The following is a 24,641-nucleotide window of genomic DNA, read 5'->3' as shown; positions in this document are numbered from 1 at the left end:
CATATTAAAAAAAAAACAACTGAAAAAGAGTCATGCAGTTATTACTCTCTGGGCACTGGTTCTGTCTCTGGGAGGTTGATGCTTAGGGTAGATGGAACCCAGCTATGTTTTTCTAGGTGTGTATGGCAACCTGCTGATTGCTGTCTCACCAGAATAAACTCTAAACCTTTCCAGCTGTTCTTAATCTGGCCCCTTAACCTTTAAAAAAACCAGAGGCTTTCCATTCCTCAGAGCCAAACTTTGCTAACAATATCTAGGTTGTTTTCAAACCAAGCTTCAAACATAAAAATGACTAATAAATCCATATTCCATAATAGTTAGGCTGGAAAACTATTATTTTAAAACAGACTCCGTTTTTATGACCCATTTCTAATAAAAATCCCAAGTATGCTTCACTAATGCTACCATTTCAGATACTCAGATCCCAGATGATAGGCGTGATATCCAGATAGATACACCAATAAATATGTAAAGGCTATAAATCTGTCTCAAATTAGTGATTTGTAGATGTGCGAGAGGCAAGAGGGCTGGGAAATTCTGCTTTCTAATCTGTTAGTTTCCTGACTCTTAATCGCTTCACAGCTGGTGATTGTATTTTTCTGTGGTTTGTATTAAGTACTAAATACATTACTCCATGCTCTTCGGGGCGACCCGGGGTTCTGCACAGACTTTTAGTCTGCACCTGATTCCACTCGTGTGAAGACCAATTTTGGGCAGCCCGCGGTCAGGGCCACAGTCTGCCCCTAGCACTCTGCGGAGCCCTCCGGCTTGAGGGCGAGGCAGGTTTTGAGGAAGCAGGCGCTTTTGGATGAGCCACAGCCTAGAAATCCATAACCCTTCTGAGGACCGTAGCCCGCTGGCTTCGGTATTCCAGCTCGGGCTTCCTATTAAAACAACAACACAATCAGTAATAATCACTCATAAACATCCATCTTTTTGACTCTTTTACGGCCTCATAATTGCCCCCACCCTGACAGGCGGATTCATGCCCTGGCTGCCAGTGCCCGGTGCCAGGGAGCTCCTCCAGAGGAACGCGGGCCGGGACGGGGCTGCCCTTCCTCGGGAGTCGCAGCCTCCTGCTTCGTTATCGCCCCCAGCACCCCGCTCCGCTGCTCGGGTTCGGCCGCTTGTTCGGTGCAGGTTCGCTTCTGGGCTTTGGGCAGCCTCCTCTCCCGGACATGGGGAGCGCTTTTCCCGTGTAAAACTCAAGGACTATCCCAGCAGCGTTCAGGAGGGAAATCCTCTCCTTTTCGCTCATCCTCTTTTTCTCTTCCCAAGCAGGCTTACGTTTAAGTCTCTCCCGCAGATCTCCCTCTCGCCCTCCCGGCAGGACTTCGCAACTTCTGCCGCCGTTACGCTGGCCTCTTATTTGCCTTTTCTTTTAGCCCTGGGCGCCTTTTTTTTTTTTTTTTTTTTTTTTTTCTTCTTTTTTTCCCCCTGTCATTTCTCATTCCCCGCAGTCCGCAACGACCGGGAGAGTCCTTCCCCTTATCCGCGGGGCACGGCCGGGACCCCCGCGGGCGCGGCACGGACCCTCCGGCGGGCAGCGCTGTTCCGCCCCCGCCTCCCCCTCCCTGCCTCCGCCTGGAAGGCAAAGGATGGCCTAGAAATTAAGCAGCACTTCTGAGGTGGTACAGCTGCCTCTCCCCCCGCCCGGCCGCCCCCCTTCCCCCTTCCCAATTTTCTTACGCCGCTTAGGAATTCTCCTTGTCTCTCCCACTCCTGTACTTTTTAAAATAAATTTTAATTTCCCGCCCCACCCCTCCGCCCCAAGCCCGAGGTGGTCGCGGAGAGGCGCGGCGCTCCCCAGCCCCCCGTGCGCAGCGCTGGGCTCTCGAGGAGGAGGCGAGCGGGGGGCCAGCGCGGCGCTCCGTAGGAAATGCTGGCGCTGCTGCGGCGGGGAGCTCCCCCGGCCAGCGGGCACTGACGGCCGGAGTCGCTCCCGGACCCTGCCCTGCTGGGAATAAGCCCCGGGGCGGGCGCCCATCGCGCCTGGGGAGCGCAGGGGAGCCCGCCGAGGCCATGGGCAGCGGCGAGGCGCGCAGCCCGGCGGGGCGGCGGGCGGGCGGCGGCGGGGCGGCAGCGGCGGAGCGAGGGGCACCCGCCCGGACCGCGCCGCTGCCGCCGCCGCGGGAGCCCTGGCGCCGCCGGAAACTTTCCTCGGCGCTGCGCGCCGGCTCCCTCTCGGAGCTGCTGGCCCTGGTGGTGAGGCTGGAGCGGGGGGAGCGCGGCCGGGGGCCGCGGGGCCGGGGCTGGGTGCCCCCCGGCGCGGTGCCCCTCTGCCTGGCCGGCGCCTTCTTGGGCGCAGGGCGCTGCCCGGTGCGGCCGCGGGCGGCGGCGCTGCTGCTGCTGGTGCTGCTGGCCGCCTGCTGCGGGGGGGAAGCGGTGGCGCAGACGGCGCTGGCGGCGGGGGAGGAGGTGGAGGAGGAGGAGGAGGATCACTTGCTCTCCCTCGCCGCTACGGGGGTGGTGCTGAGCTGCTTGGCCGCCGTGACATGGCTGGTGCTGAAGCTGAGGCAGGGCGTCCTCATGCTCGCCGTGACTAGCGCGGCCAAGACCACGTCCCTCGTCGCCTTGGAGAGGGTCCCGGCGTCCTGGCGGCCCTACCTGGCCTACCTGCTGGGGCTGCTGGGCATCCTTCTGGCCGGCTACGCCGACCGGCTCTGGCCCCCGCGGCGGGCCGCCCCGCTGGCCGAGCCTCCCGCCGCCCCCCCGGCCGCGGACGAAGCCCCGGTGCTCAGGCGGCGGCGGCGGTCCAGCTCCATGATCTCCCCCGAGATGTCGGGCGGCGGCGGCAGCGGCAACAAGACCCACCGGAGGACCTCGCTGCCCTGCATCCCCCGGGAGCAGGTAGGGCAGGGGCTAGGGGGAGACGGGTCCCAAACTTTGCCGGGGGTCCCGCCGGCGGCGGAGGCGCGGGGAGCTGCGTCCTCCCGCCGCTCCTCGCCGGAGGGGCCGCGCACGGTTCGGGCTTTCCCCGGCTCCCGGCGGCACGGAGAGCCCCGGGACGCCTCCGGACAGGGCCGGGGGAAGCGGGGCTCTCCGGACCCGTCTGACTTGCTCCGGCTGCGGGCGACGGGGAGAGGGCTCGGGGTGTGCTTTTCTCTTACAGCTGTCGCCGGCGCTGGCTTTTCCTAAGCCTGGCAGAGGGAGGGCTGGGGTAGACGGTGCCCGCTTGGCTCTCGGAGCCGGTGGGAACCTGCCCTCAGCGCAGCCCTCGGGTTTCCCAGCATCACTTACGAGCCTCGCTGTTTCAAACCTGTAGTTTCCTAGAAAGGTAGCTTAGCCTTTTTAAACTTGCTCTAAGCTTGGAAGGGGTGTGTGCGTGAGCCAAGCAGCTTGTCCTCGGTGGGAGAAGTCCCTTATCAGGGCGGTAGCCTGTCCGCTGAGGCTCCTCTTTGCACTTTGCCTCCCCAAGGCTGTTCCCGTGCGTGTAATCAATAAGCTCCCGCTCTGCCGTGGCTGTTGGAACCGGTGCGAGGCACACGCGATTTATCTCAACTTTGTTTCCTTTGAGAGGCTGTGATTGGAATGGCTGAGTGAGAACTTTGTGACCAGCGATGCGTTCATTTAAATGCACACATCAGAAAACTGGAGAAAGAAGCAATCAAGCACCGGTATCTTAACTGCACAACTGTGGAGTCTTGACACGGACACAAAGTGAACTTAGTTCTGCGCTTGAAGTGTTTCTCAGTTGCTTTGAGATTTAAGATTGCACCACAAAAGTATCACTCCATGGGTCGCATGTAACTGTCTTGAAAGTCAGCGCAACCCTTGCTGACCAGTGGAAAGGGAAACCTTTCCTGGCAGGGAAGTAAGCATCAAATGGTGTTAAGCTTTCTTTTTCAATTAGTATTGAAAATGATTCTGTGCACTGTGATCAGGTGAAGTGTGTTGTCATACACCACAGGTTTTATTTCAGGTTGCTTGCTGGAAGCAGCGAAGTATTTTCCAAGTAATGGCATCTAACTATATGGTGTGGGTGGCTAGTTTCTGGAAATGGTTTGATTACATCTCTTTGTGGTTGGTTCTGACATTTTCTAGAAGAGGGCCTGACAACCTTATATACTTGAGACTTGTTTTACAACAAATGTACTTATTTATTTAACAGTTTTGTTTAGGTAAAATAAATATTTACCATAGACAAATATAGTGTGAAAAAGTAGAGAACTGACCCAGTTCGGACTTTAACAGGAACTGAAAGGGAACGGTGTAAGAGTAATTTTTAAGTACAATAAGGCACGAAATTAAAACTCTTTAGGCTTACTTGGTGATACTAGACATTTCTGGTGGTTGCTTACAATAATCGTTTGTAAAGTTTTAAACATATGTCTGCTTGCTTTCACGCTTCCAATAAAAGCAGCCTTTTAGTTAACATCTCTAAATGCAATCATTCAGAGACAGGACTCAGTGACCACGGTCTTTGCTTATGGAGGGACTTCAAATCTGCTGCATATACCAGAATGTTAAACTGGTGATAGTAACAGAGTAGACTTCCCTTCCTATTACTTGGGGACAGTGGTCAGCTTTGCCCTCAGCAATTCCCACTTCCAGGCTATGGAGCTGGGCTGGAGTTAGCTGGCAACTGTTCAGTTCACCCGCTGCAGGATTTTGGCAAATTTCTCTTTCTTTTGTTCTCACTCACTATTAATCAATAGTGAGATCTGCTATTGCTTGCGTCACTGTGTGATTAGAAATGGATGATTACTTTGGAGTTCGGGGAGACTTTTTGGTTTGGTTTTTTTAGCACAATGTGGCTGTGTGTATTTGAAGTTCTCTTCCTAAAAGCTGTCCTCTTAAATAAATGCTAGCATGATAGAAAAATGGAAAAGCTGAAACAAAGCTCTGTAAGGACCTCGAAGAAATGCTGGGAGAAGTGGGACTCTCTTACAGCAAACAAACTTTATAGCAAAAATCAGCTCCCTGTAGACTTTAAGAAAGCACAGGTTAATGTTTTTCTTTTGGACAGTTTTTAAATAGAACATGTTAAAAGTAGAGATGAGGGTTTTAAGAAAAAAAACAGGCCTTCTCCTGCCCCCTCTCCTCCCATGAATGTTTCTTGTCTTGTTTTTACATCTGTGAGCTGCCAATAATTTTCATCAGGAAATAGATCCACTTTATTGCTTTGAAACACATACTTTGATTTAGTGAGTAACATTAGGCAAAGTTTTAGAGAACTTTCCCATCACCTCCTGCGTCACCTTTTCTATTGCTGAGCATTTAATTGAGCTTTTATTTTTCCAGAATTTGATTGCCTTCATATCTGTTTCTGTTAATATGAGATTCTGTGAAAGTTGGAATTTCTGAATTTTTCTTTTTTAGTCACACACATCTCTATTGTAACCTGAATTCTTCCCTACTAGAATTCGAAGGTGAATCTATGTGGCATTGTGATGTAAAGGACAGTACCAGGTATTGCAAACTGACAACATGGATATTGTATTAACACATCTCATGTTAGTTGCTTATCAGTTCCAAAAAGAATTTATAAAGAAAAACTTTCATTAAAAAAAGCCACCATCCAGAATTCAAATGGTACCATGATGCAACCTTCTGTTGTTGCTACAAGTGCTCTTTCCCCATTTTAACTTTAATTCTGTGCTTTTTGTGGTTGCTGTTTGTCTCCCTTTCCCGACTTTGGCAAATTCTTTGGATTAAGAGCTTCCAGACTGGTGTGTGTGTAGATCTCATTGAGAAATGTGTGGATGATCTTGGTCCCAGCTGAGTGTTGTCTCCCTGTGATTTCATCAAGGCTGGCTGAGGATGCTCAGCTCCTTGAGGGCTCACTCACCCAGACTTGAAAGAGGATGCAGAGCGAAATTGTGAATGGATGGATAAGACAGGAAATGAATGAAGAAATACCTTTTTTTTTTTTTCTAGTAAATGTAAAAGTGGCACCAGGAAGCTGGCTTTTGGAGTTTTTTCTCCAGGTTTCTGCAAATATTTTAGCTCTTTCTAAAAGCGTAGAGAGGAGGTTGCTGTGAGTAGGAAGAGGAGCAGAAATGTGTTCTATGTGATGTTTTTTTCCATTAAAATATTATAATGCCCTTATGCTCCAGAGCTCGTGCCTCTGATCGGCATGTTAATCTCAACATACAGTAGTCCAAGGGGATGATTTTGCCTTGGTGGGTAGAAGGCTGCACAAGAGATTGTAGCTGGACAAATTTAAACCATGCTGAAGACTCCTGATTTTGCTTTCGAGCTTTGCTTGTTGTTTGTTTTGTTTAGGGGAGTGGGAAGCTTTCAGCTACCTTGGATTTATTACAAGTGTGTGTTATTTGCAGCTGCTGCAAATAGTTTGATTTGCCTTTGTAGGTTTGTTTTTTCCTCAGTCAGAAGATGTAGGGGTACAGCACACATCAGGGTTTGAAGGACTTTCTGGTCCCCCAACTAGCGGGTGACACAACCCTGTGTGAGTAAAGGCACTTGTGAGGTGCTGAGTCTTGGCGTGATCCATGCAGGAGGCAGCGTCAGGATGGAGAAGCTTCTCCTGCAGCTCTGATGTCCCCAGCTGCCAGGCCAGCAGCTCCCTGGACAAACTCCTGTCCGTGTTCTCTGGCTCCTAAGGCACACAGGCTTTCTGTCCATTTTCCTTGCATATTTCTTTTGTGCTCTTTACTTCCTTCTGGGTAGTTGGAAAAGGAGAAAGCTCTTTGCCTTCCCAAGGGACATCTGAGGGTCTGTCACTTATTTTCAGTTGATTTGGGACTTGGTTGCTGTTTCGTGTTGCCGCATCTTTCCCATCCCGTTTCTCCTGATTAAAGAGTTAATTTTTCGGATCAGTAACTTTGGTGCCAGACTTGCCTAACTTCCTCCAGCAGCAGCAGTGGGCTTTTTGCTCGATTTGACTGTTTTTCATGGGGTTCTGGGTGGTAACCCTGCTTGTTCCCAGCCTGTAGCCTGGGAAAGTTGTGAGCCGGGAGCGTCGTTATCACCGCCTGTCTGTGGAGTTGAGAAGACAATACTGTAACAGTTCACATGGTCAAAGATATCTCTGCAGTGATAAGATCTAAGAAACAGTGGAGAAAAAGAAATATATTTGTAGTTTGTTGTTTTGTTTTTTTTCCAAGGGAAAATTAAGGCTTTATCTCTTCTCATTGTTTGATAGTGAGAGCTTTGTTAGTGCCAGGAATATGTTGTTTCTTCCCCTTTGCTGGTTCTTTCTCATTTTGCTTTAAAAAACAGACAAATGTACCTTTACATTATACCAGTTTTTAGTAATATGGAACCTGTCCTCTGGCTTGAAAATAGGGGAGATCAGGGGGCAACATAGAGAAATTTTAAATTTTAGAGGGGAGAAGGCAGATCAGATTTAGATACTGAACTTTGTCTGTGTCAAAGACATAGGTCTCCTATTAGATGTGATATTTTATATACCATATACCTCCTGCTAATAAGGTTTATTGAGCTATAATTACTCTGATAAGATTTACTGGCATTGCCATTTAGGTCACTAAAAACGAAGGAATACTGAGGAGTTATGTCATCTGGTGATTTCTGAAACACAACTGTGTAAAATATTTAAGTAAGGCTCCAGGAAAAATCACCCAGGGATTCCAGATGTAATGCTTTATTTTCTTTGCATGGCTTCATTTACGCAAACCCACTCTACTTAGATTTTTTCATTTTTCTTTCAGCCTCACAAAAATGTTAAAACTGCTGCTGAAACTCTCACGAAGGGCTTGGAATCTATTTTTGTCAATTGGTTAAATCAAGAAATGTATACTATGGTATATTGGCAAAAAAAGTAAAGTACAGTAGTGACTTTCTGCTCTTTCTGCCTGAAGTGTGAAAATGCAAAGCTGGGGAACTGAAAGAAATCCTGTGTACTCTGGGTTTGTCATGTTAATTAAATAAAGAGCCAGAACAGTGACCCTGTGTATGAAATGTGTTTTGAGAAGCTTGTTGGGGGGTTGGAGGGGAAAAACAGTGACACATGATGTTTTGGACGTTAACTGTGACATTTGTATGAATTTGTCCTAATCTGCTGTTAGTGTTCTCACATTCCAACTGTTTTTTGTGGGAGACTGAGGCATAGCTGTGTGTTGCAAAATAGAAGGAATACTGCTTGGGCTTTTTTCTTTAAAAAGTAATATAAAAAAAAAAATTCAAGCCTGGAAGTGAAAAGGTTGCTGGGTTCTGGTGCCTGCAAACTGCAGGGCTTGGAATGGGGGTGAGCTGACTGCATCCTGAATGATTTGAGAATCAAAAGAACACTGCTGCAATTAAAGCTTTGAGCCAGTTGCTGTGATTTACTTAGGTAATCTAATGGGAGATGTACAGCTTGTAGCATATCCCTTGACAGATAGGAAAGAAATGGACAGATTCAGATAACAAAGTGGAAGTCGTGTTTTTCTTTGTGCATTGATTTTTTTTTTTTTTTCCTCTGCTTGGTTTTGAAGAAGTTTTTTTATGAATTACCAAACACTTTCCTCAAAGTCTTTTCGGTGTTGGTCAGGGTGTCACTCGAAGAAACACCTTTCATTTGGACTATGCAGGTTTTCAGGTGTTGGGGGAGGGGTTGTGGGGCTTGTTTTTCTTATTTTTTCTTGTTTGTTTGTTGGTTTTTTGTTTGTTGGTTTTTTGGTTTTTTTTTGCTGTTTGCTTATTTGTTTGTTTGTTGGGTTTTTTTTGTTCAAGTTGTCTTGCTCTATGTCCCGCTGCGAGTTTCACTTTAAGCCCTGCTGCAAGCGGTAGCATCAGTTCTTTGTACCGGGAGTAATAAAAACAATAATGAAATGCGATGTCCGTCTGAGTTTTAAGTTGTGGGTGTAATATCAGCGTTCCTTCTTTCTGAACTGCTTTTGGAGATTCACTGGGGTTGTGGAAAGAGGAGGAGCTCTACGTCTTTATCAAGCGTTGGCTTCTTTTGTTGGTTTTTGTGGGATTTTTTTTAATGAAAGGTTTGAGCTGCTTTTCGTCCTTTTCCTCTGTGTGCGGTGTCATTGCCGCGAGCCTCTCGTGGTGATGGTGATGGTGAAGGTGGTGAAGGTGAAGGTGGTGATGGTGAAGGCGGTGCCGCTCGCTCCCGCAGCGGTGCCGGCGCTGGCGGGCGCGGCCCCCTAGAGGGCACGAGAGCCCCTGCGCCGCTCGGCGCGGCCAAGCCGGGCACGGACATCCTCCGCAAAATCTGTCCGTGGTCCTTAACTCGGCCCGTGTCGGGATCTGCTCTGGAGCTGCTGTTCCAGCCGCGTCCCTCGCTTCCCGCGCCCCGTGGCTCCGCGGTGTCAGAGCCAGGGGCTGGACTTTGATGATCCCAGCGGGTCCTTCCCGACGCAGAATGTTCAGTGCGCCTCAAGACTCTATGTAACCATTTATAACTAAAACGGGAAATGCCGCTCGGAGAGTGCAATAGCAGAACATCCCCCTCTACTCTGCCCTGGTGAGGCCACATCTGGGGCTCAGTGTCCCATTCTGGGCTTCACAGATCAAGAAAGACAAGGAGCTGCTGGAGAAGGTTCAGCGCAGGGCTATGGAGATGATGAGGGTACTGGAGCATCTCTCCTGTGAGGAAAGACTGAGGAAGCTTTGGTCAGCCTGGAGAAAGATGATCTTATCAATGCATCCACCCATCTGAAGGGTGAGTGACAAGAACACAGGGCCAGGCTCTCTTCAGCAGTGCCCAGCGACAGGACAAGGGGCACAAACTGAAACACAGCCAGTTCCACCTGAATATGAGGAAAAAGTACTGTGAGAGTGACTGAGCACTGGAACAGGCTGCTCAGAGAGGCTGTGGAGTCTCCTCTGGAGAGATTCAAAACCTGCCTGGCCACCACCTTGTGTCATCTGCTTGAGGTGACCCTGCCTTGCCAGAAGGGTTGGTCTAGATGATCTCCAGAGGTACCTTCCAGCCCCAGCCTGTGATTCTGTGTAATGTGCTGATGAGAGAAATGGTCCTTCATTGCTGTTGAACACAGGAGATGGATGTTTTCAGTGCCACCTCAAGGGTTGCTGAACAGAAGGGAAAATACTGGTGGTTGTATGAGTTTGGTCAGTGAAATGGCATTGTTAATTTTGGAACCTGTCAAGAAAAGGATTTTGTGTTAGCTGGCAGTGCTGGTCACTGAAAAGATTTTGTGTGTGTGAGGTTTTATAGTGAAATTGGGTTAGTGAAGGCATGGTATGGAGTGCTGTATCAAGTTTTCGTCAGACATACAGAATAATTAGGGTCCAGAGACAGCCCAAACTTCTGAGCATCAGCTAAGAAGAGATGGAAAATCTGTGTAAAACAGATCTGACTGAAGGGTATTGACAAGGTACTTGCCTAAAAATGGAAGAATAGAAAGGAATTTGGAGAAAAAAGAAAAAAAAATCCCTCTCTAGCCTCAAAACAAACTCCCCCCAAACCTTTTATTTTTAAACTGCTACAAAGAAGTCTGATTGTGTGAGACAGAAATACACACTGATCATGGAACATGTGCATGTCACAAGGTATGAATGAAACTCTTCCAGCTTAGACATTTGTATTTATTATTTATTGAATTGTACAGGTTTCTGATGCCAAACAGATTGAGGATTAGAAAAGCTGGTGCTTTTTTTAAAATCTGATACTTGTTAGGAAGAAAGTTCCCAGTTGGTCACTCTGTCTGCTTTAGTGACCATGCTGTTTTATCTGGAGTGCCTACTGACTAGGACCTATCACTGCATGACTCTTTGTATTTTTACTGCAATTAACTACTGAAAAACAATTTAGGGAGAACTTATTTATGAGCATCAATACAGCTAAAGGCTCTCCTTCTGCCCTGCACAAGGCTGGAAAATTACAAAACCTCCACATATCAGAAATAGCTCAGAGCATAGCTGAGGCCTCCTTGGCTAACACTCCCAAGCCGCCAGTGAAATATGCAGGGTTAAAGTGGTTTATTTGACTTTTGTATTTTGTATGTTGCTTAAGTTGGCTTTGTTTTGTAGTAAGATTTATGCTTTGGTTTGAAATTTAAAATAAAATTATATTCTGCGTCATTTTGTTGGTTTTTGTTTTTTGGTGTTTTTTTTTTTTTTTTTACTGGGATTTTTGTTTGCCTAACTCTGTAGGAGTGGTGCTTTTCAAATATCCTCATGATGCTTTTTCTGATGGTTGCTGAAGTCCTGAGGCACACCCTGCTGATGGCTTAAAAAAAGCAACCCTTCCTCTTAGACTGGTTGGTCCTCTTAGAAATATCTCAGCTTCATTTAAAGCTGTGTGAAATATAAGTATGATGATGCCTGCTGGAAAACTATCACTGTGTTTTGAGGATCAAGTCACTGAAGGTTGTTTGGTTTATTTTTTGTTTAGAAAAGCTTCTTGTTTCTGGTTGTCTTTTACTCAAAGATAATACTGTAGGGGAACAATTATTACTGAACTTAAAAACTGAACATTACTTATTCTGAGCAGCATCCTTCTGACTGATTTTTGAGTAAATTTGTCCATAAGCGCAGTTGTGAAATGAATTCCAAGTGGGGAAAGAATTGAGTATTTGAGTGGTGAAGGTTAATTGTTTTTTGAACTATTGCACTCCCAGCAGGTTGATGATACCTTGCTGGCATCTCTGTGTGCCAGAGTTGCTGCCAGGGCACCAGCAATAACCTAAAGTGCTCCTCACCCTGGAGTACAGATACTTTGAGTCTCTTGCACTTACTTTTGCTGTATGGTTTTAAATAAGCCCCTGCGTGTTTGTGTTTAATGTCATGAAGGAGAGGCAGAGCATTAATCTGTTTTGTTACCTATGTTATGTAAAAATATTGATTCTTGGCAAATACATACACCCCAAATTTGCCTTAAAATGTGGTTGTGGGGCTGCTGAAGAGGCCAGAGTGGGGCTGTCTGCTGTGTGCTGTCAGTGAAGGCACTCGTGGCAGTCTGCAAAAGCACTCTCAGGAGCTTTTCTGTTTGCTGCCTGACCAGCAGTGGAGGAGGACACTTGGAAAGGGTGCTGCATGGGTTGAAAAGCTATGTCCAAGCAATTTTTACTCCACTTCTATCAGCAGTAATCTAGATATGCTCTCCCAAGCTTTTTGTTGCCTGCAGACTAAAACTTGTGAAACCTTGTCTATGTGCGTATATTGAATCTCAGGTGAAATGACAGCTGTGGAAAGGTGCAGACCTCTGTGTGAAAGTGTAGATTAAAAAGGGCTGCACAACCTTATGTACTGCCTACCCTTGCCTCTGTGAATGCAGTTTCAAGTGCTTTTGAGAGTATTTTTTTTGTTGTTTTCTTTCTTCTCTTTCCCTTTCTGGTTTCTCTTCCCTTTTTCTCCTTTTCTTTCTTTCCTATTGATGCCTATTTGAGCTCACCAACTGACAGATCTATCTGGGGTTTCCTTGTAGAGTAGACTCTGCTGCTTCATTTCCTCTACAAACCCACCCTGCAATGCAGATACCACTATTTCTATATTGGTAATGCTGAAGTCCTTCCCCTGAAACTCACTTTTGAATGGCAAAAAGCTGCTGGATGCTGCACTGAATTCTCTGGTGTGTTTCTCTTCAGCTGTACTGGTCGTGCTAACTATAGGTTGCTCTTGGCAAAGCCTGATCACTGTATTTGGTGTTGATAAGGAACTTTAATGTGTTTGGGTGCTTCTGTAATTGCAAGATAACTGATAAGATATTTTTCATGTGGCTGGAGTTTTAGTTTGAATCTGTCACTGGGATTGTTACAGGAATACTTGTGCTGAAATGCAGCCTGCCTCTTACTCTTGTGAGACAATGGATACCTTCACCTTCTCATTCAGTGATATTTTAAAATTCACATTGTATAAGTCAAGGTTTGTTAAAAACGCTATTTTTCTTAGATTATTTTTGTAAAGGTTTTTAATCATCTCCTCCCTGCCTTTGCTATTTTCAATGGTAATTGATAGTGCTCAGCCCTCCCAGGGTAACAGGGTGATTCTTTTAGTTCAGTCCTTAGTGCAGAAGGAGCTGTGTTCACATCCTTAAATCCAAAGAGAGCTTTTAAATTTTTTTTTTTAACAGCTAACCATTCTGTTCCTTATTTTAAAGAAAGTAATTCAAAGCTAAGGTTGGTTGTGCTGCTGAAAATGTGACCTGACACCTTGTAGCATGTTTTTGTAGATGTGAGCACACACATATAGACATTTTTATATATATACATATGTGTATGTATCTATCTACACAAGTTAGTATTGTGCAGTTGAGAGGGATGGAATTCTTTGTTTGACTGTGACAGTGCAGTTAACAAGCCTGAGTTACGTATGACAAGGTTCTTTCTGTATATTAAATCACATTTTCTGATGTTTCTGTAGGCAGCCTTGTTTATTAATATGCCAGTTTTGTTAATAATTTGCTTGACTTTGATTCTTTATAGTTTAAATATTTCTTCTTCTTTCTTGATTTGAAAACGTGTGCCAAGTTGTGCAATTATTTATTTGGAAACGCTTGAGTAGTGATTTTGATCAACAAATAACTGCTTGTGTCTTACAAATGATACATTCCAGCATTAAATTTGGAGCTCGGTGCCAGAAATCTGTTCTAGAGGTGTAAAGCCATAAAGGTGCTTTCCATGGTGTCCCAGATGCCTGGATTGACTTGCTGCTGGCTTTAGCTGGGATGTGGAGCACGGGACTGGCTGGGCAGGAGGAGCTGATAAGGTCCCAGTGCAGCCTGAACTGGAGCCATTCCTGTGGGCAGAAATAAGGGGTTGTTCAGCATGTAGCTCTGGCTGGTGAGAAGCATGATAAGACCAGTTGAAATAAATAGGTGACTTGTATTTTTACAGATAAGCACAATGAGCTTTAGCTGGTAAAACTCTGTTATGTGTAGTGGATATGTTGTTGCTGCTATGTACCTGTTCTCTGGGAAGCTGTGGACTAGTTTGTGTTTGTTATTTATTAAAACAGTACCCTGAAATTCACTGCATTTCTGTTGATTCTGAATTCTGTGCGAGCTGAAATGTTTCAAGATAATTCATATGCCATTACTGAGGTTTATTTTTTTTAACACCAGCTTAAGGCATATGCAAGTACCATTCTTAAATGCAGTCCTAATTGTCTACTGATTACACACAACTGCAAATGAATAAACATTTTCTATTAAAGGAATTAATGCTGTACTTCATGTGTGCTTGTGAGGGATGGAAGTTAAAAGGGGGATAAGGGTGTAAAGGGAGCCTGAACCTTTCCAGGAGGCTTCTTCTCAGAGCTGCAGAGCATTCATCTTTTCTGTGACTTGTGGAGAAGCAAAAAACCTTTAGAAGCAGGCAGGTATATCCATAGGTGTGTACAGTCTGATCATTTTAGGCAGCATGGGCTCTGTTAGTACCTCATTACAGAGACCATAGTAAGACATCTGTTCAGTGGCAAAGAGAAATATTGTCTGTGCCTTATTGGGACTGCAAACTGACTTCTGGGCTACAGAATCCAGAATGCTGGCTCCTGCTAAGCCTGCTGTGTTTGTCAAGCAGTGTCATAGAGGAGCATGGGGTAATAGTGTGACAATTAGACAGACTGGGGTGCCAGCCCTAAATCACTTACTCCAGCTTAAATTCCGGTTGAGGATCCAAGCCTGTCGTTTCCTCTTGGCGAGGCACCTTTGGAGTCAGAGCCAGCTCATAGGAAATACGAGGAACCAGGGCTTAACTGAAATTTAGGACATCTAAACCTAGCTCTCTGGATGCATCTGTTGTGGTGAGACAGAGAGAGATGGCAAACACAAATGTTTCTTGGACAGCTCTAGAGCATTTTTAAGTGAAGTAGTAAAGACAGATTGTCTATCCCCTTCCTCTCAGAGCTATCCAATCTTTATTTCAGCATTCTCTTCTGCTGTGTGTGGTGCATAAATCTAGTCCTAACATGTGTGATGTTCTTATTCAGAGTTGATGGATAGTAAGTACTTTTGATAATAGTGACTGAGATATAGTTTCAATGTTTTCCATTCCAATATTTGAGCTGCCATCATCCTTGGATCTAGAATTTTCTTTTCCTTTTGTATTATACATAGATGGACAAGAAGATCCTTAAGATTAACCTTAAGACTTCCTGACTCGGGCTGTGATCTGCCACTTGAGCACACTTTTTGAAAACCCAAAATTTTAAATTCTGGGTTCATGTTTAGATCTTTATATTTTATTTTTCTTTTGGAAACGGCAACTAATCTGTGTTAAAAAAATGGTAAAATTATTCCATATGTGCTTATTTCATGTTCTGATCTGCTTTATATATTGTCTCTTCTCAAATGAAAGTGGTGACGTGATGCCGAGAAAAACATTGGTTTTTAAGCTGAAGTCACTGTATTGCAAAATTTACTGAAATGCACTTAAAAAAACCCAGCCCAAAAAATCCTGCGACAGTGGGAGCAGCGACGAAACAGCTTCCTTTGCTGTCATTCAGTGCACTCATGAGAACTTGGCCTGGGGGCCTCTGGGTCTTTTATTTGGTTAAGGTTTTTAGAACTGAGATGAAAGTAACAATCAGATTGTCTTAATCATTTATAATAGCAGGTTAAGAAGATGAGAACTTTAGGGAGAAACTTGATAGCCCAGGGAGTATCTTTCCTGTGATCTTAATGCATTGCTGTCTAAAACAGTGAGTCAGTGTTTGTAAGCATAATTATGTCATACACTATCTTTTGAATGCTTGAATCTGCAATCGCAGATGTTTTTAATGAAATTTTAGATATCTAACTTCTTAGCTGTATGCAGGTTTGTTTTCTTTTTCCATGTGTTTATTTAATAAAAAGCAAACTTAAAAGAAATGTCATGATTTTGATGGCCACATGCTTTGAATTAACAGCTTCCTCAGTGCCCCTCTTTTGAATAGTCAAATGTTCCTTTTTGATCTAGGAATGCTTACATCAGTGAACTGATTATTCCTGCCTCATTCCCTATCTTCTAGTCCAGCAAATCTGAACCCCCCCTTCGTGAAAGACAGGCCAAACAACTCAAGGATGGGCTTTGGACACTTGATTCTGCTTCTGCATGTAAAGAAAGGTTAATTAGATTCATTTGATACTTGTCTGTGAGTGACCACCCAAGAATACAGCACTTTGGTGATATTTTTTTTTTTTCCTTAGCTCATCTCACTTATTTCCCTTCAACCAGATTAAACCATCTGGTGATATTTTTTTTTGTTTTGTTTCTTTGCTTTTGGTTTTGTTTGGGGGGGGGGGTGTATGTGCGTGTATGTCTGTTTGTTGAACCAGAGAGATCCATCCATGGGTGTCAATCTGTGAAGAATCTGCCTCAGATTTTGACGGATGATAAGAGCTACCTGGCTCTAAATACAAAAGCTTAAATGTAAAAATTCACTGACGCCTTGGAGGAAATTTCCATACATCAAAGACAGGTTTGTTCTGGTCATAGTATGTGAAATGAACATAGAAGGGCAGCTTCAGATGAGCACAGGTAAAATTTCCCAGTAGCAGGTGAAGTGTGTCCTAAGAATGCATACTAAACTACAGAAGGATGCTCACTGCTTTTCCATTTGTTAACACCGAATCAGGAAATGCATTTAGGTGATTGCTGCTGTTACTTCACCTCTCACCCTCTTAATTCTAATGGTAGATATATTTATTGTTTAATCCTTTGCCCCTCCATAGGGTTATAGTGGCCTTTCACCTTTTGGGCCTGTTTGTTCTGAGCGATGGCTGGAGCCATGGTGTGGCTCGTGTGACATCACAAACATTTGTGTTGGCAGTCCTTCCTCGTGGAGGACTCTGAAGTCTGACAGTGGTGAAGATGACTAAGTAGAGACAGATTTATGTGGAAATCTTATTAATACCCATAAAAGACAGAATGAATGCATAAGAAATTTGGCTCCAAAAAACAACCAAAAAATGCTCTGTTCTTAGAAGCATTTGGCATAGCTCCATCATGCCTTTTGTGGGAACTGGCTCTTTGTCTGGCCTAATCTAGACTTCTTTTTCTTTTTTTTTTTTAAAGATTACTAAAGACTTCCACTTTTCCCAAACTTTCTCACAGTAGAATAAAATTAATTTTCACTTTGGTAATGCACAATCAGTTAATTATTTCAAAGACAATGAAACACAGATGTCTCCCCTTGTTTCTCAGCAAAGATTTAATGTTAGCCTTGCTGTGAGATCTTTCACTGCCTCCAAATGTCCATAGATGATACATGGAGCTCATAATCAAAGCAGTTTACAAAGAAGGGGAAATAATTTTCACTTACAGTGTGTGAGGGCTGGAAAAAAGCTTTATCAGAGATGTGAAATTGTAATTCAGTTTCTTTCATAACATGTTTGATACTGGCCTTGGGAGAGGAGTTTCTGATGCTCAGTGTGTTAAGGCATATGTTCTTGTCTGTGCAGCTGCAGTAAGATTTTCTGCCTAGAAAACTCATCTTCATTTTTGTCATAATCCATAGTATTTACAGAAATGTTTTATAAATAAAATTACCTGCATGTACTCATTGCATGTGGGTAGAGCTTCCTTTTGTCTTGAAAATAATTTCCAATACACTGTTCCTGTTGAATGTGTAACTGAAAAAAGTTCTCGTTTGCTTTTAGCAAACTGTGATGACCTAGGCATGTTGTTCATTGAGACATTGTGTTTTAGATCTCTAATTAATCCATGTACCAGTGAGTGTCTTGTACTTTCTCCATATGTGTGTTATTTTTCCCAGCAAGCATGATATTCCAAGCTCACTCCTGATGTGACCACACACTGCTTTGCAATAGGAAGCAATAAATTAGCTTTTAGGGGCTGGCTTATGAGCAAGATCTTATTCTTTGTTTGCTTCTTGGATGTGAGCAGTTTCTAGGCCTGCTGTTAGCACTGCCACTGAAATTGTTACCATTTCAGAAGATCAAAGAAGCAACGCAATGAAGAAGAAAATAGTAAAAAATTCCTATCTGGATGAGAACACAGTTTATATCTCCTCATGTTTGCCAAGGTAAAAATCTTCACCATGAACTGTTGCTTACAACCTGGAGAGACAGCTCACATCCACTGTTCTTTGGCTGTTGTCCCTCATCTGGAGGCGGTGGAAAGCATTCTGCGTTGGGCAGATGTAGAGGGAATTGATATCCTTCCTGCAAATGGCTTGTTGGCCAGGAAGTGAAGTTGTTACCTTGGATTTGAAGTCCCAGAGCTGTGCCCCTGTGATGATAGTAATGTGCTCCTCAGGTTCCTGAGATGGCATAGTTCTTTTTGTTAAGTCTTGGTAAGATTTCAGAACTTCCATCCCCATCCATCCTCTACTTCTGTTCCTGCACTTTTTTGTCATTTGTGAGAGGAGTAATGCTGCAAGAAAATGTTTTCTCAGGCCAGTAGGTTTTATCATTAAGTGTCTTCGTCAGATGCTTCCACACAGAGTTGCCAGCATTGAAGTATTTTATTTCTTTGATGTTTGACTATTAAGTGGCAAATCAGTGTCCCCTCTGTTAATCTCGCTTAGTGTTTGTATTGGTCTTCTTACTTACAGAACACCCTGTAGATACTGGCTTGGCATTCTGAGGTGTGTTGTACTCAACTTGTGCTGAACTGGATTGGCAGTAAGGGCATTTGGCATCTCACAGGAATGAATACACTGACAGATTAATCCTGTGTTGACTTTTATATTAAATAGTGTGGTGAAAAAGCCATAGAAATTACTGTTACATCTTGCTTGGGTCTGAGACATAGTGGGAAGGCGGGTACTGAAATTGTTAGCTCTGACCTGCTGTCTTCTGAGTTAGACTTGCTCTATATCTCTGTGGGATTCTTGGGAGCTGAGAGGGAGGGAAAGTCTGAGGGCTGTTTGTGTTGGATGGAATAGATCTTGTTGGCCTCACTTGAGGTAAATGAAATACTAAATCAGGAGAGGTGAATTAGTGCCATGTTCTTCTGTCCCATCTTCCTTGCTTCAGCTGTGTAATTTACCTGAGACCAGCTGGCTTGGAATGGTGCAAAATCCATGTGCAGATATATTTGGATAAAATTCACCTTGAAGGGAAGTGTGGTTCTCAGTGTTCCCTTGTTTGCCATGAAGGCCAAGTGCATCACATCCGGTCTTTGCTGGATTAAGCCTGGAAGTCCAGAGTTCCCTCGGAATTCTTCTCGTACTTTACAGCTCCTCCCTGCTTTTTATATGCAAACAACATTCTTTGAGAGGCCTAGAGGGCGGAAATGGCTATGAACAAAATCCATATCTTTTCTGATATGTCACAAGATACCAGAAAAGAATAGTGTGTTCCATGTCTGCTGGTGGCTGATTTCTTTTCATCCTATGTATTTTGTAGAAAAAGAAAGCTTGGTTGGATATTGGGGAAAACTTTTCTATGAATAGTAATAGTACAATTCTGCAACAAGCTGTGTAGGGAAATTTCATCTGTGTACATTCAAGGTTCTTTCAGCATAGCATTTTAGATATTTTTCCAAGTGGGTCTAGATACCTGCTTTTTCTTAGGGAAAACCAAAGTTGTTGCTGCCAGTGTTTCCTGCATCTGCCTGTGGGCTGTGCCCCCCAGCTGCTGGCCAGAATCCTCGTGCAGTGCCAGTTCTGTTTGGTGCAGACCCAACCAGTAAGCCCCGTTTATGTTCCAGTCAGCACCCAAAGTGGAGTGTTAATCCTACTCCAGAGCCAGGAGTTTGCAGTCTTGGTGCCTGCCCTTAGACAGGGGTACTGAAGAACAGATCAGATTTCTTGTGTCTTTTCTACTGTTGCCCTTCTCTGATTCAGCAGGTGCTGTGTTGTTTAGTTTGTATTATCAAGTTGTGATTGGTGGCAGACTCTTTTTTCCCCCTCTTTTCTTCCCCTTAAATGATAGTGTTCAAGTTCCAGATTAGGCTCCTAATTGCTCTTCGTTTGGCTCGGCCACAAGCTGATTTATCAAGTCCGCTTGTTAACCTAATGCTTTTATGGCTGCCAGGAGAGTGCTACATGGCCTAAGTGAGATGGAGTGGCCAGGAGTTGTTAGACTTCGTGTGTAGGGAGGTTTCCTAGCAGCCAGATAAGGGACAGCAGTCTGAAGGGCACAGCAGCACCCTGTCACCCTTGCTCACGTGAGGGAGCAGCACTGGACTTGGGAGAGAGCTCCTGTGGGAGGAAGGGCCAGGGAATGGGTACGTGTAGGGTACAGCGTGTTCTGTGCCTTGTGCCCTGCTGCCCAGCCCAGTAGTTCTCATCTGCCTGGGTTTTAATGCTTGTTGTCAGTCCATAGTGTGGGGTTTTTTTCTTTTTATTGTCATTTCGCTGTGAACTAACTGGTTGGTTCTTAAAGGCTGTTAAAAATCTCAGCATGGCAGCTGTAAAACTGCCTAATCAACTCCAGGAGATAATCTTTCCTAGGGGAGACCTTTGAATGCATTGACTGTCAGCAGGAATAGGTCAGATGCCTCCAGGTAACTTTCTGGGAAGGGAGTCTTGTTTTCAAAACCGTATCTACCTGCTTTGTTAAGAACTAAGGAACTGTTTAGTGGAACCTGTCATAAAAGTCCTCTTTTATGGTTGTGCTAAATCCTCTTAAAGAAAGCAAGTAACTCTCTCATTAATGCTGCTCTGCTCAGCATAGAAATAAAGCAGCTGTTGTGACTGTCAGAGGCTTCAAGAAAGACTTGAAATTGGAAAGAATTTCCAGACTTGATCAGTTGATGAAACTCAGTGGGCTGTGGCAGTGCAGTTTTATCTCCAGTTTCTCCTTGGAGTCTGAGAAGTGTGTTGAATTTGGGCCTGAGAACTAGTTCAGAGTTGTATTTTAAGGGGGTAGGTGACACCTGGAGGAGATAAGCTGTAACAAGAACTAAGATTTTTGTAGTTTTCCTGTAAGTCATATGATTTAAAAAATGTGAGTTTTGGTGTATCAAACTTGAAGAATAAATCCCTTCCTTCCTATGCTGGATTCCAACATTCAGCAGTGGAAATATTGAAGAATGTCATTTGGAACTGATGCTGACCATATTGGTGGCCTAAAATACTTGGTTGAAACTACTTCCAGAGCCTTTTATAGCTTTGAAATTGCAGAATTTAATAGCTCTGAATTATACTAAAGCTTCTTCAGATGTCTTGCCTTCCTTCTCCTGAACTGGGGAAGCAGAAAGGGAAAAAACCCAGAACCAAACAGCCAGCATTGCTCATGCTTTTGCTTCCCTTGTCCTGGCACTTCCACTTGTGAGCCTACAGTGGGTGCAGGGACATTGACTGAGTTACCTCCTCGACACCTCTGTGTTTCTCCAAGCGTGGGGCTTTGTGAAAGTGTAGGACATTGCTGGGATCCTGGGCTCACTGGGGAGGGAGCAGGGTCATGCCGTGAGCTCAGGAGTGCAAGTGCAAATGACACATTTCAGGAGCAGAACAATGTTACGTAGGGAATTTGATTGCGAAACAGAAGTGTTTATATATAGAATAAGTATATATGAATGTTTTTAATTGATGTGTGGGTACATGCAGGCCTATTAATAGATGGAAATAAGCAGAGGGAAGAGAGGAAATAAAGCACCACAGCTGTGATTTATCAAGATTGACATGAAAACAAATATTATTCTAGTAATCAGAGGAAATTCTTTGTAAAGCATGTACAGGAAAGGTATTTTAACCCACCTCAACGATTTCCTGCACAACTATATCCAAAGAAAATCAGACAGACCTCTTCCCCTGCCCCCCACTAAGGGTCACTTCAAAATTATTGTTTCTCCCCTCCATTTCTCTTGACGTTGGGCTTTTTGTTTGCTTCAGATGTTTTTCTTTTCTCTGGGCAAATTCTTCTTTAAGTGATTTTTGACCTGGCACGTAAAACTGTGTCAAAAAGTGCAGCTGTGGGGTGGGGAAAGGATTTAGTTTAGCGTGTAACTGTAAGATGTACTGAAGGGCACTGGTATTCCCTCCACCAAGAGCTGTAGGTCTGGGAAAACTTGGTATTCCTCCCTGGTGTGCTCCATTTAGTAGTGGGGGAGGTGGTTCCCCTCAGTCTGGTTTGGTCACAGAATCATAGAATGGTTTGGATTGGAAGGGGCCCTAAAGATCATCCAGTTCCAACCCCCCTGCCATGGGCAGGGACACCTTCCACTAGAGCAGGTTGCTCAGAGCCCTGTCCAGCCTGGCCTTGAGCACTTCCAGGCATGGGGAGTCATGGCTTTTGTACAGCTGCTCAAAGGAGGCAAAAGGAATAGCTTTGGCCTGTCTGCATCATAACTGTTTCCAGCTCTTAAACATCTGAAATCCTAAGAGTGTCTTGGGAGAAAAATGGTCAAGCACCAGAAGTAACCAGAGACATGGAGATAAGTGGTTTAGGTGAAATCACCTGGAAAATACTTGGGGAACCCAGGGATTGAATTTGTCTCTTAAAATGTTGCAGGTTCATCTTGTCAAAGTTCATCTGCCTGAAGGCAACACTTCACTTATGACCCTGCAAGTCCCTAAACCTCTCTTGCATTAAATTATTTTTGTCTTTATTTTAGAAAGGATTTTTTTGAACTCTGTTCCATACAATTCCTGCTTCAGTTGTCTGTCAAAAATGGGAATTAATAAAATGCAGCCAAAAGCCTTTTTGAGGTGGAAATTAAAAAAATAGAAGGGATAAAAAAGGAAAATACTAATTAATTGGATGCTGTACTTTCTGCTACCCAGAGAAGTTTCCCATTTCTCATTGGCAAAAAGTCTTTGAATGCCTTGTGCTCATAAGTCTTCTCTCTCGATGTGTATTGCAAACCACAAACACACCATTTGTCTGCAGGGAATTATATTAATAATTGGAAGAGTGACTAGAAATAAAAACAAATCTGGTTAACATCATGCATGACCTGACTTGATTAAAAAGAATTTCCCCCTTGAAAAACTACTCCAAATGCTGTTTCTGAATGAAACTTTAGGTAATAACAGTGGCTGATAATACAGGACAGAAAAGGATTTGCAAGAAGCATAACCTCGAGCTCCCTTCTAGCCTGTACTGAGCACATAGATTGGAAAAGAATGATAGATGAGGACTAAATAAAAGACTTCTGGCTGGGGCTTTTTGTGTTTTTCTTCTGTGATTGTAATACTTAATGATGAGATTTATGTTTTCAAACATAGCTTTATCTTCTAAATATGTTGTAGAAGGCTAAATTGTGGAGAGAGGGGAAAAAGTAAGGGACTGTTTCTGTAGTGTTGAAATGCAGCTTTAGCTTCAGCATTTAAGAAGTCTGAGTTTCTGCAGGAGTTTGTGCTTAAGGGGCATTTTCTGCTGCGTCACAGGTGATCTGGTCTCATGGGGAGCCCAAGGCGTTTCTTTGAGTCCTTCCCAGATAATTGAAAGCACATTTCAAAGGCATGGTACTGTTGGGCTCCTGGCCCTTATTCCCTGGGTACAGCAGCCCTTGGCTGTGGCAGCACACAGTTCCACACGTGGGCACAGTCCCCGTGAGCACGTTTGAAAGCAGCCCTTTTAGAAACATGTTGGTTACCCAGGCTGGGTGGAAGGAGGACAGGGAAGGAAAAGAGCTCAGTCAGCTGCCTGTGTAGGAGTGGGAGTCAGCATGAAGGTAAAGGAAATTGCTCTTGATGTGGGAGCAGGTCAGGAAATTGCAGGGAGAGAGTGAATAGCCTTGGAGAGCTGCATCAGTAGGGTGCTTTTATTCAGCATCCTGTATGGTCTTTGGGCTAAACTTCAGTTCAGAACTTAGATCTGACACAGTTCTTGCCTGTTGCTCAGTTATTTTTGAGGGGTTATGTTGAAGTATCTGCGACTTGCATTATAAATGGAATTAATGTGTCATTTTTCCCTGTCTTTTGCTTTATCAGTTTAGATCTTAAATCCGCCCTGGCATAAGAGACATTGTCCAGAAGGATGTTACAGGGAATGGGCATGTGATAATGGTCAAGTTGGGGGTCTCTAATCTCACAGGGGCGTTGTAATTACTGGAAATGACATGATAAAGTACTTCTGGAGAATGCCATTGCTTTACAAACCTTCAGTGAGCCAAAAAAAGAAGAGAGGAATGGACTTTAGGCCAGGAATGGTGCAGTCTTAACAGACCAGCAGTTTTCCAGGGACTACTTCATGTAATTGCTTAATGGCGCAGTGTGTAGCCAGTGGGCCAGCCCACCTGGGCCAGCACAGGGATCTCTAACATGGTGCACAGCCTTGGGGAGGCCTGGAAACCCCACCCTGGGCCAGCCTCACCTGAGACCCTTACAGTCATTCCTGGATATGTGCTGGATGCCAGACTGAAACAATTAACACAAGAAGTTCCGAGGCTCTGAAAGGCACAGGGAAACCTCAGCCACACGAGGTTCTAGCATGGGGACAGTTTGTTCTTTCTGGGCTGTAACTGGGAAAACTGCAGTTAAGGCATAGAAGAATGTATTAGTCCTAGTTAACTAGTATTACTAGTTTGTCCCAGAATTAAGTGTTTTTTGATATCCAGCTCTTTATGCAGTTACATACAAAGTGCTGTTACATCTCTTTGTACCCTACCCATCCACACTAGGAGGATTTGTGGTGAGTACACTTCTTCAAGAAACTGTCTGTCAGACAAGAAGGGATTTCAGGGTGTATTTTTCACAGAAAGATTGAAAGAAGTCTTTTTTGTTTCTGCTTTAGATATAAAATCCTAAAATGCCCCACTGCTTGTCTCACATTATCAAGCCAGGCACACAGCTTCTCTCTGTTATGGCAGTGGGTTATCCTGCTGACACTCTTGCATTTTCCTGCATGAAGGAAATGCTTGTGGGGTTGCTCAGGGCAGTGGTGCTGCAGTTGTGCTTGGGATTGTTATAGTACAGCTTAAACTGCC

General features: G+C 44.4%; 1 protein-coding gene across 3 annotated transcripts in view; it reads left to right on the top strand.

The window, feature by feature from the left end:
• Positions 1–2,457: 2,457 nt before the first annotated feature.
• PDE3A (phosphodiesterase 3A) overlaps positions 2,458–24,641 on the top strand; it is a 225,945-nt gene continuing 203,761 nt past the window's right edge. For all 3 annotated transcript variants that reach the window (XM_069003524.1, XM_069003525.1, XM_069003523.1), the window contains exon 1: positions 2,458–2,850. In XM_069003524.1, coding sequence (XP_068859625.1) covers positions 2,530–2,850 — 321 coding nt within the window. In that variant the 5' untranslated portion in view covers positions 2,458–2,529. The remainder of the gene's footprint in view (positions 2,851–24,641) is intronic.

This window comes from Aphelocoma coerulescens, chromosome 1A (genome assembly GCF_041296385.1).
Source record: "Aphelocoma coerulescens isolate FSJ_1873_10779 chromosome 1A, UR_Acoe_1.0, whole genome shotgun sequence".
Taxonomy (NCBI): domain Eukaryota; kingdom Metazoa; phylum Chordata; class Aves; order Passeriformes; family Corvidae; genus Aphelocoma; species Aphelocoma coerulescens.
The sequence above is the reverse complement of the archived record's forward strand: the minus strand, read 5'-3'. Positions and strand labels throughout refer to the sequence as shown.